The sequence below is a fragment of the Mus caroli genome, chromosome 2, assembly GCF_900094665.2.
Source record: "Mus caroli chromosome 2, CAROLI_EIJ_v1.1, whole genome shotgun sequence".
NCBI classification, from domain to species: domain Eukaryota; kingdom Metazoa; phylum Chordata; class Mammalia; order Rodentia; family Muridae; genus Mus; species Mus caroli.
This window is the reverse complement of record NC_034571.1, coordinates 85,413,734-85,432,121: the sequence shown is the minus strand read 5'-3', so window position 1 is coordinate 85,432,121 and position 18,388 is coordinate 85,413,734. Positions and strand designations below refer to the sequence as shown.

The 18,388-nt window shown below is 44.6% G+C and overlaps 1 protein-coding gene across 2 annotated transcripts in view; it reads left to right on the top strand.

The window, feature by feature from the left end:
- C2H11orf49 (chromosome 2 C11orf49 homolog) overlaps nucleotides 1–18,388 on the top strand; it is a 165,101-nt gene that overhangs the window by 129,338 nt on the left and 17,375 nt on the right. For both annotated transcript variants that reach the window (XM_021156887.2, XM_021156886.1), the window contains one exon: nucleotides 8,969–9,053. In XM_021156887.2, the coding sequence (XP_021012546.1) occupies nucleotides 8,969–9,053 (85 nt within the window). The remainder of the gene's footprint in view (nucleotides 1–8,968; nucleotides 9,054–18,388) is intronic.

Below are 18,388 nucleotides of genomic sequence, written 5' to 3'. Positions count from 1 at the left end.
AAAAAAAAAAAAAAAACTTTTTACACGTCCTCCTTTTCAAAGGCTGAGTGAGTCGTTTTAGATATCAGCCGTCACAGACAGGAGGGGTATCTATCCTCTCACCTTCAGACACTGTGGGGAAAGGCTCAAGTTCATTCTGCAGGTTAGCTCTTGGCCTGCTGAACCATTTCTGTGTACTTGAGAGCAAGAGTGGGTTTTAGCACTCAGAAGCACATGCTTGGCTTGACTCTTGCATCTTGGTTTTGTGGTATCTATTTGAAAGGGAAAACACTGTCCTCTTTAGAAGTAAAGCAAGATGGCCGGGCAGTGGTGTGGCACATCCTTTAATCCCCACACTCGGGAGGCAGAGGCAGGCGGATTTCTGAGTTCGAGGCCAGCCTGGTCTACAGAGTGAGTTCAAGGACAACCAGGGCTACACAGAGAAACCCTGTCTTGAAAAAACAAACCAACAGACAGGCAAACAAACAAACAAACAAACAAACCCAATACCCTTCCTTAGTCCACCCAACCTCAATAGTCCTATCTGAGGGCCAGAAGACAGAGCTGTACCCCAAGAGCTCGACTCAGTGTAGGGGTCGTAGGTGGCAGGTCAAGCCTCTGTTTCAAGTCCCCAGTGGTGGGTAGGGATGGTCATGATTAGCCCTCAGACCTGACCAAACTGCCAGGATATGTATATATAATCTTCTATTGAAAATGCCCACATTTCTTTACATTTGTATCTGATACCACAGTTCCTGGGCAGTTCTTGTTCATCTTAAACATTGCCACAAGATCATTGTCTTGACTGATTATTTAATAGTTTAGAACCCCACTGGCCAAACAGAAATAGGCAAGATATATTTCTCACTTGGTGCTGGGCTTGGTCATAATAAAATATAAAAATAAAGAGTTTGGCTTCTTGCTCCTCTTTGAACACACTAAATAGAGCTCTGGGGAATGGTGATGTGGCAGAGGCCAGAGTTTATAATGGCTCAAGCCTTCTACCCCACAAGTGTAATTGGAAGCCATTGCATCTCATTCTTTTTGTGGGGTCATCTCCCTTTCAGTAAATTAATTATTATTATTATTTCCCTCTATTTATAATATAAAACGAATGCTGCCAAAGAAGATAACATTTAGGAACACAGACTGTTCTTCTGTGCTTTGCTTGACAGCTACACGGCCCTTAGGATGCTGGCAGCTTTCCTGTGACTGTGGTACCAAGTGTTCCAAGGAGAGAGAAGCTGTCAGATGTCTTGCTCCCCACCCCACCCCCACCCCCTTTCTCCCTCAGTTCCCTTTCCCTCTACAGAGTAGCCCTGAGAAGTATTTACTCAGCTGCGGCCTGGTAACAAAGCCTCCATACCCTAGGGATGGGAAGGGGTGGTGTGGTCATGCCCCGAACTCTCCGTGGCCTTCCGAGCACCTCTTGGCAGAGCATGCTGGCCGAGGGGGAGTGTCTTTAGAACGAGCCTCCAGAGCGCCTGCAAAAAATGCACATAAAAACAATTGTAACTGAAAATTGAAGAGTCCACTCATGGTCTGTGGTGTTCTCTGGCCTCTGAGGCAGTTTCTATTGAAATCATGCAGCTAACCAGCTAGAGGTCATCCAGCCCTCTGGGTTTCCCGTGGCTTTGCAGTGTTTCATTATCTCTAGCCCTGATCCAACACCAGCTCATACAGCTGACACAGGGGCGAGTCACACAGATGAGTTCAGACTAAACCCTATTGGACTGTATCCCCATACTTTGAGGGATAAAAGTCCTAGATTCAGGGCAGGCTCACTGAGTGAGGCAGAGCTGTGTCTCATGTCCTTCCGTCTGGTACCATTCTGCTGCTCTGTGGTGATGGCTCTCTGACTCTGGCCCAGACACCATCTCCCAGGCCTCTGAGTACAGCCACATACCACCACAGCTCTGGTGAGAAAATGTTGTGGACACACATGGTGGTCTGCAAAGCGGATGTAGAAATGACTAAGCTGCCTCCACAGAGCTTCAGAGGCAGGAATTTCCACAGCAAAAAGGCAGGCCAGATGTATTTAAAAAAAAAAAAAAAAAAAGGCTTTCTTCCTTTTCCTACAAATGAGGCCAGGTTAGCTCTTGAGTACACTGAGTATCAATCATTTCTGCTAAATTGATTTTCTTGTCTAAAATAACCTTGTCTATTGGTCTCTAGGATTAGAGCAAGCTAACCAACAAGAAGAATACTTTGCATCTGGGTGCCCCTCACCTTGAGCCAGTGCTCACACTGAATCTGTGCTTACAGTGAAATACATTTCTGTGAGGCAACCCCTCAGCTTCCTTTGATTTTCATGGTAAAAGTGGCCATTCATTCCTGTACAAAAGCATTCAGGGTGACTGAACTGAGCCCTCCCTCGGTGAGAAGATTCTGGGAGTCGAGCAGCCTCTGCACCATGGTCCTCTAGCTGTGGTTTATCGTATTATTGACAGTTGTAATGTCTACCAAATAGGACGGTTACCATTTTCAGTTCTTCGCAGCTTCTGGATTCCCTCAAATAGCCATTTCCATAATAGTTCTTATGACTAGAGATCCTCCTCTGAATTCACACATTATCTTAATTTCTTCTTTTTTGCTGTGATAAAAATACTCTGGAAAGGGGGCTGGAGAGATGACTCGGTGGTTAAGAGCACTGGCTGCTCTTCTAGAGGATCCAGGTTCAATTCCCAGCACCCTCATGGCAGCTCACAACTGTCTGTGACTTCAGTTCCAGAGGACCTGACACCCCCACACAGATATAAATTCAGGCAAAATACCAATGCACATAAATAAACAAAAACAAAAAATCAAAAACCAAACTACTCTGGAAAAGGAACTTAAAGGGTAAAGGGTCATTGGGGTTCACAGTTCCAGGAGGAATTCATTCAGTGCAACATAATGAAGCAGGTGTGGTACAGGAGCAGGAAGCTGAGAGGGAACAGGAATTGGAACCAGGCTATAAAACGGCAAAGCCTGCCCCAAGGACAAGGACATAGTCCCTTCAGCAAGGTGCTGCCTCCCAACGGCTCCATAACTTTTCCAAACAATGCCACTAGTTGGGAACAATGTACCCAAACCATAAATCTATAGGGACCACACTCAGACCACAATACATGATGACCATAACTTTGTCCCTGTGAGCTTTGACTTAGAGTCACTATGTGATACATGGTTTAATTCATCCATTTCTTCCACACATACTCGCTGTACTAATGTCAGAATTTACCTGGATGCTGTAGTTAAGTCTACATTTCAGGACTTAAAGTTTGTTTGTTTGTTTGTTTGTTTAGATTTATTTATTATGTATACAATGTTCTCCCTGCATGTATGCCTGCATGCCAGAAGAGGGCACCAGATCTCATTACACATGATTGTGAATTACCAGGTGGTTGCTGGGAATTGAACTCAGGACCTCTGGAAGAAAAGCCAATGCTTTTAACCTCTAAGCCATCTCTCCAGCCCCCTCAAGTTTATTATTATTATTTTTTTATTTTCTGTTTTTTTTTTTTTTTTTGAGGGGGTGAGCAGGGAGATAGAGTCTCTCTATGAAACTGGCTGCCAGCTGGGCGTGGTGGCACACGCCTTTAATCTCAGCACTTGGGAGGCAGAGGCAGGCGGATTTTTGAGTTCGAGGCCAGCCTGTTTTACAGAGTGAGTTCCAGGACAGCCAGGACTACACAGAGAAACCCTGCCTCGAAAGAACCAAAAAAAAAAAAAAAAAAGAAAAAAGAAACTGGCTGCCCTAGAACTCACCATGTAGACTGGGCAGGCCTCAAACTTACAGAGATCCATCTGCCTCCCAAGTGCTAGGATTAAAAGTGTGCACCACCACACCTGGCCCGGGACTTCAAGTTTAAATTAATTAATTTAAAAACAGTAATACAGTTTTAAACAGATCATTTACTTTGCTGATTTTTCTGATAAAAATATCATATATATGTATGTATGTGTATATGTTTATGTATATGTATATATAACCTCTTGTGGCTTTGTGTGTGTGTGTGTGTGTTTTGCTTACAAGAATCTCATCAGGTTGGTACTGTGCTGTGCACGCTTTTAAACAAGGCAATCAAAGTGCAGAGAAGTTGTATAATTTGTCTGCTGCTAAGCTGTCTAATTTGTTCTGATGCTAGGTCATCTGGTTTCAGAATCTGAGCTCTTCACCAACACAGCTGCCCAGCCTGTCAAGCCATCCTGCCCCGTAGAATTGGCCCACCTGAAGGGAGTCTGTATTTTAACTTAGTCTGTCAGTCACCTGGCATGAGTAATCCTATCATCAGAAGTTAAGCCTCCATAAACCAGCTGGATGCCACCTGCTAGGGTGGAACTCTTACGGCCTTTGGAGCCAGGGTGGGTTTCTGTCTAAAGAGCAGTTTTGTAAACCAGCTGTGACTTTGAGAAAATAATTGATCTACTAGGGAAGAGTTTCTTTATTTCTGAAATAGTCATACAAGTACTAACACTCATGATGGGCCAGACATGGGTAGGTACACTTAACATTCACTGACAACTCTACAACGCTCATACAGACACTTGATGCATGGAACTGAGGCATGAAGTTATCAGTTAAGTGTAAAGTCAATGAAAAAGCTAAAGTTTAGTCCTGAGCACGTCAATGTTTGAGCTACAGCACTGAGCAGCCTTGAAGATGGTAGAATTAAGGTGGCAAGCCTCTCTGGTCCTGGGCTGGGCACCTAGTTGATAAGACCTAGTAGACTGTGAAGAGAGTTCAACTCTGACCACCCACACAAAGAGAAACACCAATTTGTGGAGAGGGCTCTGATTTCAATCTTATACAAAAGTCTCTGCCTTTGAACTTTGAGGACCTGCTGGCTGAGCTTTGCTAATTGTGGGGGATTCCGAGGGTACACACCACATCACTAGCACCTTCCCTGCACCTGCGTGATGCTGAGGCTCGCAGGTGGCTAGGGTGAGAGTGCTGAGCCAGCCAGCCATGCAGGTGGATGGCTTGCGGTAGGCGTCCTCCCCTGGTTGGGCTCAGCCTAGCTAGCTCCAGCTGCTGAGCCGAGTGTTTCCTGTTTACAGTAATTAGAGCCTTTCAGTCTCCATTTGGTACAAGAAAGATTCCAATTCACAAGGGCTGTCTCCTTGATCCAGTTCACCTGGAGCTAGTTACTGCTGCAGTTTGTGTGGAGGGAAGCTGGTGTCTAAGCCTTCCCATAACAGATATGATAAGATCAAGGAGCAGAAGTGTTATCTGGGTAAACGAAGCAGCTACTTCCTGGATTGGAATTCCAGTTCTCTCTTTGTGCACACAGTCTGAATTTGTCTGTCTGCAAAATGGGGATAAAAATAGTGACAATTAAGCCCGCAAGATGACTCAGTGGGAAGCTCTGAAAACCCGGCAGCCCAGGTTCAATCCCAGAAGGTGGAAGGAAAGAGGTGATGCCACAAAATTGTCCTGGGACCTTCAAATAGGTTCTATGGTGAACATGCACTCACGCACTCACGCACGCACGCACGCACGCACGCGCGCGCGCGCGCGCGTGCACACACAGAGAGAGAGAGAGAGAGAGAGAGAGAGAAACTGTTAAGCAGTTCTAGGCAAGCCTGGGCTAAGTGTGAGACTTTGCTTTAAAAAAAAATTCAGGTGAAAGCCAGGCGTGGTGGTGCACGCCTTTGATCCCAGCACTTGGGAGGCAGAGGCAGGAGGATTTCTGAGTTCAGGGCCAGCCTGGTCTACAGAGTGAGTTCCAGGACAGCCAGAGCTATACAAAGAAACCCTGTCTCGAAAAAACAAAACAAACAAACAAAAATTAAGGTGAAAATCAGAAAAGATAATGTATGTAGTCCATAAACCTTAAAGAGAGCAGAGCCTGACCCTTAGTAAACTCCCTACTCAAAACGCCAGTAAGTAGTATTTTCATTAAGCACCTCTTGCCTTAGAACCGTTCATATTGCCCTGTCTCTCAGACTCTGGGCCCCTCTCCCTGATCATAGGTTATTAAGTCTTCCAAGCTTCTTTGTGCTTACCTGTGCTTGGGTAGAAACAATGGTGTCACCAGATGGCTGAGAAGTGCAGTGATTCAAACATTGGTGTAGAGCTTGTACCAGTCAGGAGCACTGGTTACTCTTGTTACTATTGTGCCCGTAGTACAGACGGGCTGTCAGGAAACTCTTTGAGATCTTGAAGAGTGCCAAAAGCCAAAGTCTGGTGTGCACAGCAGCATTTGGAGCTAGGGGCCTCCTAAGCCTTGGGAGCTCCGTTCTATGGCAGCTGCTTCACTGTACTACTGTGCCCAGGATGCAGGAGGCAAGAGTGGTTGCTAAGTGAGTGGATAAATAGGAGTGGAAGTGAGTTAGCCCAGGCAGCCTGATGAAAACTATCCAAGACTGAACACTATAGATTAAAGCATTCAAATGCAGCAAGCAAGACACTACCTCCTAAGGTCGGTTCCTCTTCTCTCCCGTGTTTAACCCCCAGGATTTAAAAACAAAACCAAAACAACTCCAAGTGTTTGATGTTACTAAGGTCCAGACATTCTGCTGCGTACTTTATAGATAGCATCTCTTTTGACTTCAATCCTGAAAAGTGAGGCTGCCATCCCCAGCTTACAGCAGAGAACTTGAGATGGAGAGATTACAAGGTTTGCCTGAGGTTTCATACCTGAATTAGGAGCCGCTTTGACACCTAGCCAATGGGGCAGTGGCTGGGTTTTGGAACCAGTCTCTCCACTTGCAGTACCCATCTCCAGAGGTACAGGGTGGCAATCTCTCCCTTGCAATCTCTGGCCACTGCCCTAATAGAATTTGAATTGCTCTCTCACACTTCAAAGCTGTTTGCTTGTATTTTTCTGGGTCTCTTTCTATGATGGCTTTCCTCATCCAGCAGTGGAGTCAGTCCCAGAAGTGGTAGGCAAGGTGTCTTCTGGTTTTAAAAGCCTTTTATTACATCAGAGAGGCATAAAGTAATTTGTATAAAATTTTCCCCACCCTTAGGAGGGAAACATATTTGAATGTGTGAGTTAGAACAACATCAGGAACCTAAATAGGAACTGGGGAGATAAGGCTGGAGTGCTGGCCTCACAAGCAGGAGGATCTGTGATTAAAATAAAATAAAATAAAACAAAGGGCTGGAGAGATGACTCAGTGGTTAAGAGCACTGACTGCTCTTCCAAAGGTCCTGAGTTCAATTCCCAGCAACTACATGGTGGCTCATAACCATCAGTAATGGGATCTGATACCATCTTTTGGTGTGTCTGAAGACAGTGACAGTGTACTGGTATACATAAAATAAATTAATTAATTTTTAAAAACTTAAGACTGTTTAAAAAATAAAATAAAATTTAAAAAGGGCTTAGCTTTGGAAACCAAGAGTCAGAGACTGATTCTTCTTCTCCCTTAGTCTCTTCTACCTTGTCACCCGAGTAGATCTTCCCAGGGTGATTGCCGAGATAATTTGGAGAATGTATACTAATTCCTGTGCAGTTTTTGGCCTCACCCCCAATAATAGTGTCAAAGTTTGGCATAAAAAAAGCTTTTAATTCAGACAGTACTCTCTGTCCTCCATACCTAGAGTTGTGGAGTAAGGAGGAGGGGGCTTTTCTCCATCCCCTATCACTCCTGCTCCTCACTCCTAGCGGTGACACTGAGCAGCTATTATTCCCTTGCTTGAAGAGTATAACCTCTTGCCAGACTGTGCCTGGAGTCAAATGAGAAGACAGTGCATGGCCCTTGAGGCCAAGCTCAAGGCTGAAAGCCCTCTTGGTCCCCTGACCTACATCGATGCTGAGTCTTTGCTTTTGGCACTGTGGTTAGTTTAACTCAGTGCCCCCAGCTTGAGGTGAACTTTGATGAAAAAGTGGTCAGGGCCTGACCCTTGGAGATTTGGGGGTTTTGTCTTAGAAAAGTATCAACCACAGTAGCAGGGGCAGGAGGTCTGGATTCCTGTGGCTTAGGCTAACTGAGGTCCAAAGAAACCAAGGGCCTATGGTTGTCATCGTGGTTGTCCAGCACAGCCATGTCCTCTGACTCCCCTCCTCCCGCTTAGGATAGCTGCAGCTGGGTTTTTCTTGTTTCACTATGAGCGTGGCCTTCCACACTGGAAAGCCTTGGCTCCTTGGGAGATCTTGGAGACGGCTGCTGTCGGGGTGCTCCAGAGCCTTTCCCTGTATCACAGCCTCCAGCAAAACAACTGGGAAGCATAGGTGTGATTCCTCACTGACCACAGAACTCCTGGCTCCTGGCTCCCACAGCACTGCTTCTGTAGATCAGGGATTGTTTGTTGGCCACGACTGTATATCTTGGACTTTTGTCTTGGTTCCTGTAATAGTGGGATGACCAGATTTGTGTGCAAGCATCCCAAAGAATGACTTCCTGTAGTCCTGGGTGGCAGAGAAATTAGGTCTGTGGGTTTCTATGCTGTGTGCTTCTCTCCCCCACACATGCAGCACACTTGCCTTGCTGCCTGTTGATATTTCATAGATGGTTTGGGGCATGCAGTGGTAAACGTTGCCATGCCAGAGACTTCCAGAGACTCAACCAACTCCGGCATGATTTGTCACCCACAATTTTTGGAGTCAGGGAAAGCCAGGGTAAAGCCAGCCTGATGTAGGTACTTTTCTTGTTTCCTCTCTTCCCCTGGCTAGGTCACAGACCAATGAAGCCCCTTTAGTCAGAAAGCCACCGAGGAGTGGCTTGGTAGAGATTCCAATCTTAAAATGTTACCTCTTTGGCCAGCTGTGGCACACACCTTTAATCCCAGTACTCAGGAGGCAGAGGCAGGCGGATTTCTGAGTTTGAGGCCAGCCTGATGTACATAGTTCAGACCAGCTAGAGCTACATAGTGAGACCCTACATCGTGGCCAAAGAAAGAAAAAGAAAAGAAGAGAAAAGCAACGCCTCCCCTGCACACTGACTGGCCTTCAAACTGCAGCAGCATTGTAACAAGACAGGCCCAGAATCCATGAAGTGAGCACAAGGTGGGAGTGGCCTGAGGTGCAGCCTAACAGTCCTTTCCCTTGTCCTGCAGACCTGCTGACCATGAGGGAGTACCACTGTCTGCTGCAGTTATTGTGCCCAGATTTCCCGCTGGAGCTTACTCAGAAAGCCGCCAGGTATGTATGTCCAAGTCTGAGTCTTCAAGCGCCTGCACTTCGGGCGCCAGAGCGTCTTCGAGAAACCAGAACTACAGGTCTCAGAAAAGGCATTAGGAGAGAAACTGGCCTTTAGAGTAGACTTGTGAGTTCCCCTCAGATACAACACTTTCTGTTCCCTAAGGGAAACCAATGATCCAATGTGGTTTTCCCAGGGAGCCTCAGGGCAAAAGAGTGAAATAAAGACACCGGGCCACAGAAATGCGCGTACCCACACACAAGCACGCAAATACACACATGCACATGCATGCACGTGGGCAAGGATATTCTAAAGAAAGAGGAGCAAGCATGGAAGACTGAGTGTGGGGACTGGAAAGGCATGGAAGGGCTAAAACCCCAACTGAGGGGACAGCAGCTAGCCCTGTGTGTGGTCCTGTGAGGTTAGCCCAGACCTGTGGCGTAGCAGTGTTAGGAAGCCCTAAGTCCTGGATTTGGTTTCACAAACACTCACGTATTTTTAACTAAATGAAGTAGTTGAACTACACCTAAGTTAAGTTTTAATCATTTAACACAAATATAAGATGGGGTTGCATATTCAAGCCAAACAAAAGATCCTATTTTCTGAAAGGCTTCCAGTTTCCAAAATAAGTTATATTGAAATCACTTATATTCATTGTTCCACCTGCCACTTAGTTATACAGTTATGTTAGTCCTCATGAGAAGATACCTTTTTGATTTTTCTACCATGCCCCCACCTTACTGAAGAGGAAGGAAACTGTAGGGCAAAAACTGTGCTGTGCAGATGGACAGATAACTTGTAAGTAGCAGAGGTGTGAGTGGCCCACGGGCCAGAGTCGAGAGACTACGTGCAGCTTCCTCACTGGCCTCCTCGGTGTGGGGCACAAGCTCTTCCTAGAGGGTTGGCTCCTTTTTTGTTTTTGTTTTTGTTTTTTTGTTTTTGTTTGTTTGTTTTTTTGAGACAGGGTTTCTCTGTGTAGCTCTGACTGTCCTGGAACTCACTTTGTAGACCAGGCTGGCCTCGAACTCAGAAATCTGCCTGCCTCTACTTCCCAAGTGCTGGGATTAAAGGGGTTGGGGGATGGGGGTTGGCTCCTTAACAAAGGTCCAGTGCCTCTGCTGTCCCAGGAATCAACGTGCTCTCCCAGAGATCCCAGCTCATCCTCTCCATAGTCTTGGAGGATGGAGACGTCAGTGGTCCTAAGCTGCAGGCACAGCCTCTTCTTGGAAAGGACATTTTGTATTCAAGGCTCATGAGCTAACTTTACTGATAATGTGCAGAGTTTACAGAAAGCACTGTAGCTCCCTGACCCTTATTGTGTGCAGTACTCATCCTTTCTAGAGACTACAAGTAACGGCTCTAAGCAGGCTAGTTGTTTTCATTAATCTGCAGCCCAAAGGGAGGTTGGACTTTTGCTTGGGTTTGGTTTTGTGGTTTTTGAGACAGTCTTTTTCTATGTATCCTCCTGCCTCAGCCACCTCCATCCTGGCATACACTGTTAGACCTGGCTTGAGTTCTTTTCTTAGTTGAAAGGACAAAAGGAGGAGGAGGAGGAAGCAGAAGGTAATGATGATCACAGAAGATTGTCTTTGTAATTTAAAGGCAGCCAGTGGAGTTAACATCAGAATCCCATGCTCGTTTCCCTTTGGGGTCAGCTCATTTTAAGAGAGATTCAGTCCAAGAGATTGGAATTCATCCTTTGAAGTCAGGACTTAAGAATAGAAATATGACTTTTGGGGAATTCTGATAAGAAGAAGGATATGGGCCTGGTGACCTAACCTATAGTCCTAGCACTCCAGTGGAGACTAAATTAGGAAGATCAAGGCTAACCTTGTTAACACAATGAGGCCATGTCTCAAAAAGAGTTGGAGGGGGATGGAGAGAAGAGAGAAAAGAAAAGAAGCCATCCATCTAAATGTGTGTGCTCTAGGACAGCAGGCAGGATCCACACAGCCTCCATTGCTGCTGAGTCCTTGTCAGTGAGCATCATTCTGCTCAGCATCCTGTTTGACACTCTGTGAGTGACTGCTGGGTGGATGGATGTGTGGGTAAAGGGAGGAAAGGTGAGTGGATGGATGTGTGGGTAAAGGGAGGAAGGGTGAGTGGATGGATGTGTGGGTAAAGGGAGGAAGGGTGAGTGGATGGATGTGTGGGTAAAGGGAGAGGGGATGGGAGTCCTCACCTACCACTAGACACGGTTCTAAGTGGCAGTAGGACAAGAGCCACCACCTCTCATGTATCCATCAGCGTATACATCAACTGTTTCTCTTCTGATAATTTTCTTGAGGGCAGAGATATATTTACAAATTCACAGCTTTATTCACTTGTGTGTAATTCCATGACTTTTTGAATATTGCCAGAGTCATGTGCACTCATGACTACAGTCCATTTTAGAACATTCTTATCTTCAAAGAAATTCCTGCACACTTTAGGCATTGCTCTCCGGTGTCTCACATTCCCAGAGCTAGGTGAGCACGGCCCTGCTTTCTGTCTCTGTGGATTTGCCTGTTCTGGGCATTTCAACTAAATGGAAGTTGCCAGTTGATGATGGCACATACCTGTAATCCCATCACTTGGAAGCTGAGACAAATGGATCATTGTAAGACCAAGGCCGGCCTGGGGTACATAGTGAAACCATGTCTAAATGAAATGCCCTTCAAATAATGGAATTGCAGTATAATATATGGTCCCTTGTGTCTGGCTTCTCTCTCCCCTCTCTCCCCTCTCTCCCTCTCTCCCCTCTCTCCCGTCTCTCCCCCTCCCCTCTCCCGTCTCTCCCCCCTCTCCCCTCTCCCCTTCCTTCTCCCTTCTCCCTTCCTCCCTCCCTCCCCTCTCCCTTACTCCCTTCTGGCTGATTGGTTGGTTGGTTGGTTTTTTGAGATAGGATTTCTCTGTGTAGCCCATCCCTGTCCTAGAACTTGCTCTGTAGTCACAGCTGGCATCAAACTCATAAAAATCTGCCTGCCTCTGCCTCCCCAATGCTGGGATTAGTGTGTGCCACCACTGATCCCTGCAAATTTCTTTTTTTATTGTTTATTTGTTTATTAAATTTATTTAGTGGATGGGACATTACGTATTAGCCAGATGTAGTGTTACATGCCTTTAATCCTCATGAGAGAATTTCTCTCAAAAACAAAACAAAACACAAAAGATTTATTTTTTATGTGTACATGTCTGTGTACCTGTGTGAGTCTGTGTGTACCATGTACCCACCAGGAGGCAAGGAGAGGACATTAGATCCTCTGGAACTGGAGTAAGAGCCAGTTGCAAGCCACTGTGGGTCCTGGGAAACAAGCCTAGGTCTTCTGCAAGAGCAGAAAGTGCTGGCAACCACTGAGCCACCTCTCCAGCCCCATCAAATGTTTCTTGAGTGGCAGATTCATGCAAAGAGCTACTCTGGACACTGAGGCTATAATTACTAATACAATGGGTTCCTCCCCTCACAGGACAATGTTGAATTTTGAAGTGTACCCCTGAGTACTTGCACTTGTGTATCACCTGATTTCTTCCACTCCAGAATAGCTCTGTCTTCACATCCCATTCTGTTAGTTAGTTAGTTAGTTAGTTAGTTAGTTTATATTTTTATAGAATTGTGGGTATGGATGTTTTGTGTACCACTTACGTGCCTACTGCCCACAGAGGAGAAGAGGGTGTCAGATCCTGTAGAACTATAACCCATGATGTGAATACTGGGAATTGAACCTAGGTCCTCTCAAAGAACAGCCAGTGCTCTTGAGCACTGAGCCATCTCTCTAGCCCCCTTCCCTTCCCATTCTTGATAGTATGTGGTAGATTTCTGAGACCGAGACAAAGATTTGTATTTGCACATGCCCATCCCTCCCAGATCCTTCTAAACAATCTGATTTGTGTAAAGATTATAAATAATAGGATGCTCTAAAACAACAAGTCCTGGCCTAGAGACATTACTCAGAAGTTAAGAGCACTTGCTGCATAGGCAAAAGGACTGAAGCTCAGATCCCAAGGAGCAAGCCAGCATCATACAAACACTCCCAGGGAGCCATGGCCCCCTTGTGGTCCTCATGTATGCACAAATACATGCACTGCACACACATGCACTAGATATCCCATGCATGTGTGCTGAATGAGTTAATACATGAATAAATAGATACATGAATGTTCCTTGTATGGCATTTTATACACACACACACAAACAAGATTTTTATTTTAAAAGTTTAAAAACAGGCCCAGTGATGGTGGCTTGTCATGCTTTTAGTTCCAGAACTCAGGAGGCAGGAGGTAGAAGCAGGTGGACCTCTGTGAGTTTGAAGCCAGCCTGGGCTGCAAAGCAAGTTCCAGACAGCCAGGGCTATCCTATCTCAAAAAACATAAAATGATCTGAGGAGAAGAGGAGAAGGGGGGGCTGGAAGGAGAAGAGGGAAGGGAGGCTGTGATCCAGATATAAATAAATTAATTTTAAAAGTAGAAATAAATAAAAATAGAAATAAAAAGTACAAGAAAAAGGTAAAGTAAAATTAAATTAGAAATAAAAATTTAAAAGCAGGGACTGGAGAGAAGGATCAGTGGTTAAGAGCCCTTTTTCTTTTTTCTTTCTTTCTTTTTTTTTAAGATGTACTTATTATACATAAGTACACTGTAGCCGTCTTCAGACACACCAGAAGAGGGCATCAAATCTCATTACAGATGGTTGTGAACCACCATGTGGTTGCTGGGAATTGAATTCAAGACCTCTGGGAGAGCAGTCAGTGCTCTTAACCACTGAGCCATCTCTCCAGTCCCAAGAACACTTTTTCTTATAATAGTATTTCCCAAGCACCCACCTGGTAGCTCACTGCGGTCTATAACTCCAGTTTCAGAGGATCCAATGCCCTCTCTGATCTCCATAGGCACCAGGCATGTATGTGGTATACATATATACATGCAGACAAAATATTCATAAACACTAACAATAAATCTATAAATAAATAAATAAATAAATAAATAAATAAATAAATAAATAAATTTTAGAGCAAAAATGAATTCTTGTTAGTTGACATAGGGTCTCAGGTAGCCCAAGCTACTCTGGAGTTTACTGTGTAGCCCAAGGTGACCTTAAATTTCTGATCTCCAGCCTCTCCTCTCAAGTGTCAGTAACAACCAAATTTCTTCATGTCATGGCATGAATATATACTAGATAAAATTATCAATACAAAAAGGCTTCTAAAGTGCTAGTCTTCTCTGGTAAGAGGCTTATGTGGTATTTAATAGAAACTCAACCTCTCATTATGAGGAATGAATGCACATAACCAGCAATACCAATGGCAACAGCATGCAGGTACACATAGGAGACCCCTGGGAAGTCCACAGGAGGACAGCTGCAGAATAAAGATGAATTCAATTAGGGGAAGCTTGGGTCCTTTCAAGGTGTGAGTATCAAGAAGCCCGTCAGTCTCAGCTCTTCCTTGGTGTTCGTTCCCTACTCCACTCCAGTTGCTGTGTGCACTGCAAGCCTGCAGCTACCCAGAAAATGCCTCTGGACCACTAAGCTCTTGTCGCTTTGTCCTGGAAGTCAGATGGCTAGCTTCCCCCCGCCCCCCAACCAGGCCAGGCATCTGACCAGAGTTACAGATGTGGGTGGCTAAGCTTGTGAGGCTGATTCTCTCAGAAAGATGGATTGCCCTCACCCATCCACTGCCAGCTTACTCACTCAGGCCCTGAGGTCTGGGGATAGGCTGCAGGAGGCTCCAGACTGTGATGATGCACATGGAAAAGAATGCAGTCCATGGGCAGCTGTAAACCAGAGCCTGTGCATGACATGGCTTCTCCACAAGTGCCTGCTCTAAGGGCTTCAAGCATTCTAGCCAGGCCACGGGGCAGCAGGTGTGAGCTGCAAACACAGGAAGGAACTAACAAGCTCTACAGCAGGAGCCCAGTCAGAGACCCTTCTACCTCATCATTCCTTCAGACATGAGAGAGTTAGACCCTTTATCCCTGGACGGCCACCAGAGTATCTCCATCTCATCATCCCCTCAGCTAGGACGCTTTCCTGGGACCCAGGAGCATGTGCTTGGGGCCTGGGCATACGAAGCACTTGCTTGTCATGTGTGAGGCCCTGTTCAGTCTCTAGCCATGGAAAACAAAAAACAAAAAAAACAAAAAACAAAAAACAAAAAAAACAAGAGCATGTGATTGGAACCAGACTTCTGGATTTATTAGCTTGTGCTCTTAGGAAGGTTATTTCTCTGAGCCTCACTGTCCTTAATTTGTAAGGTGGCAATACTAATTGTCTGTAATGTGCTTAAAATAATGCCCTGTACAGAATAAACTTGCAATACAGTTAAAAGCAGTAGCATTAAAATTGACCTATAAGCCGGGCATGGTGGTGCACGCCTTTAATCCCAGCACTCAGGAGGCAGAGGCAGGCGGATTTCTGAGTTCGAGGCCAGCCTGGTCTACAAAGTGAGTTCGCAGACAGCTAGGGCTACACAGAAACCCTGTCTTGAAGAAAAAAATAATAATAGTAATAAATAATAACTAGATGAAACATAGTGGTGCATACCTGTCCTCCTTATGCTCAGAAGGTAAGGCAGGAGGATCAGTAGTTGAAAGGATACACAACATCTTATCTCAGACCAAAAATAGGGCTGGAGAGATGGCTCAATGGGTAAGAGCACTGACTGCTCTTCCAAAGGTCCTCAGTTCAAATCCCAGAAACCACATGGTGGCTCACAACCCACCTATAATGAGATCTGACGCCCTCTTCTGGTGCATCTGAAGACAGCTACAGTGTACTTGGACATAATAATAAATAAGTCTTTTTAAAAACCCAAAATAAAACAAGAATATATAAATAAACTAGCAAATAAATAGTTTACTGTTATGGTGTTGATATTAGTATTGTTGTTGTTATTTTGGTTTTTCTTTTTTCTTTTCTTTTTTTAAAAAAAATATTTATTTTATGTTTATATGAGTACATTGTTGCTGTCTTCAAATACAACAGAAGAGGGCATTAGATCCAATTACAGATGGTTGTGAGTCACCATGTGGTTGCTGGGAATTGAACTCATGACCTTTGGAAGAGCAGCCAGTGTTCTTAACCGCTGAGCCATCTCTCCAGCCCCTATTTTGGTTTTTCAAGACAGGATTTCTCTGTGTAGTCTTGGCTGTCCTGGAACTCACTCTGTAGTTCAGGCTGGCCTCAAATTTACAGAGATCCACCTGTCCTGCCTCCCAAGTGCTAGGATTAAAGGTGTGTATCACTATTGCCCAGCAATGTTATTATTATCATATTTTTAAAAATAAAACCTGGAGAGGCAGCTCAGCAGTTAAGAGCATTGACTGCTTTTTCAGAGGACCTGGACTCAATTCCCAGCACCTACAATGGTGACTCACAACCACCTAAAATTCCAGTTCCAGATCTGATGAACTATTCTGACCTTTGAGATGTGGTGCCCAGAAATAGATGCAGGTAAAACATCAATAATAATAATAATAATAATAATAATAATAATAAATAAGATAGGTCTTGATTTTTTTTTTATTTAAGAACAAATGAAAGTGCTTTCCAGCCTTTTTCTCCTCACAACACTCAGAAGACAATATCTAATGAAGCGTCAAGATAAGATGGCCTGGGGGCTGGTGAGATGGCTCAGTGGTTAAGAGCGACGACTGCTCTTCCGAAGGTCCCGAGTTCAAATCCCAGCAACCACATGGTGGCTCACAACTATCCGTAATGAAATCTAATGCCCTTTTCTGGAGTATCTGAGGACAGCTACAGTGTACTTACATATAATAAATAAATAAATCTTTAAAAAAAATGACCATCATTTAAAAAAAAAAAAAAAAGATAAGATGGCCTGTGGTTAGTCTTGACAAGATTTGGAAGCTTAGATTGAAAGCAGTATCCCTCTCTTGGACTAGCATCAGAATCACGTGAGGGGCCTCTTAAACCCCAGGTAGCAGCCCCACCCCCAAGTTCAAGAACTCTAGGGCAGGGCCCCAAAGATTCAAAACTTTCCCCGATGATGTGGATGGTCTGGGAACCACACTGGAGACCACTGGTTTAAAGTGTTAGCCATAGGCTCCCTCTGGCATCTTAGCCCAGAGTGGATTAAATTGCTGACATTCCCTTCTCTGATGTCATCTGAAATACTGTTTAACATCTCCCTTACCAAAGACTACACCTCTAGCCAGGGATCTGCCCAGAATAGGAAACATAGTCTTGTCATCTCTGCGTTAGGAGTAATGCACAGGGTGCTGCTCCCCAGGCTCCAAACCCACAGAAGGTCCAGTTTCAGACACAGTCATTTCTGTTCAGGAATGTCACTCTGAGCTGTGTCTGTGTCCCAGAATCACAGTATAGCCGGATGGGGAAGTGGGTGCTAGAACCACACAGCCCTGGATTCAAATGCAGGTCAATCACCAACAAGCCTGTTGGTCTTGAGTTATTTAACTTTGCCAGAGATGGTGGGTGGTTCATGCCTAGAGTTGCAATAATCTCTTAAGGAAAGAGCATTACTATGAGTTCCAGGCAAGCCCCGGCTACACAGTGAGTTCCAGGCCAGCCTGAGCTACATAGTAAGACCTTGTCTCAAAAACAATTATTTAACTTCTCTAAGCATCATCTATAAAACAGAACTAATGTTAGCCAATGTGTTGTTTTAAAGCTTTAATGAGATAATCCATGTAAAATCCATGCCGTAATGCCCCAACGAATTACCTAATTTTATATTTGATTTTAACCCAAAGGCTGAAAAATGATCAAATTATCCGATTTTTAAAATTATAATGTAGAAGCTGAGCATGGTACTACATATCTTTAATCCCAGAAATCAGGAGGCAGAGATAAGCACCTGGGTGCTGCTTGGAAATGCAGGCACAGCCATTACAGCTCAGGAACCCTTCTAACTTAATCAGCTCCAAGGGCACTGGAGACCTGAAGGTAAGATCAGAGCCTATTAGAGGGAAATGTCGGGGAACACAAGCTACAGATACAGAGGGGAGTTCCTGAGTAGGGCTCCAGTCACTCAGAAAAGAAAGCCAACAGCTGACAGATGGAACCCAGGCATGGTGGTGCGTGCCTTTGATTCTTTCACCCTGGAGGTGAAAACAAGTATTTTTTGTGAGTTTGAAGCCAGCCTAGTCTCTATAGTGAGTTCCAGGTATATATATATATATATATCTCCAGGCTACATTGTAATACCCAGAGTTCCAGGTATATATATATATATATATATATATATATATATATATATATATATATATATATCCAGGCTACATTGTAATACCCAGTCTCAAGAATATTGCCTTTAATTTTAAAAATTAAATACATATGTAGCATAGTGAATGAAAAGTAGTATCTCACACCTACATTCATCCT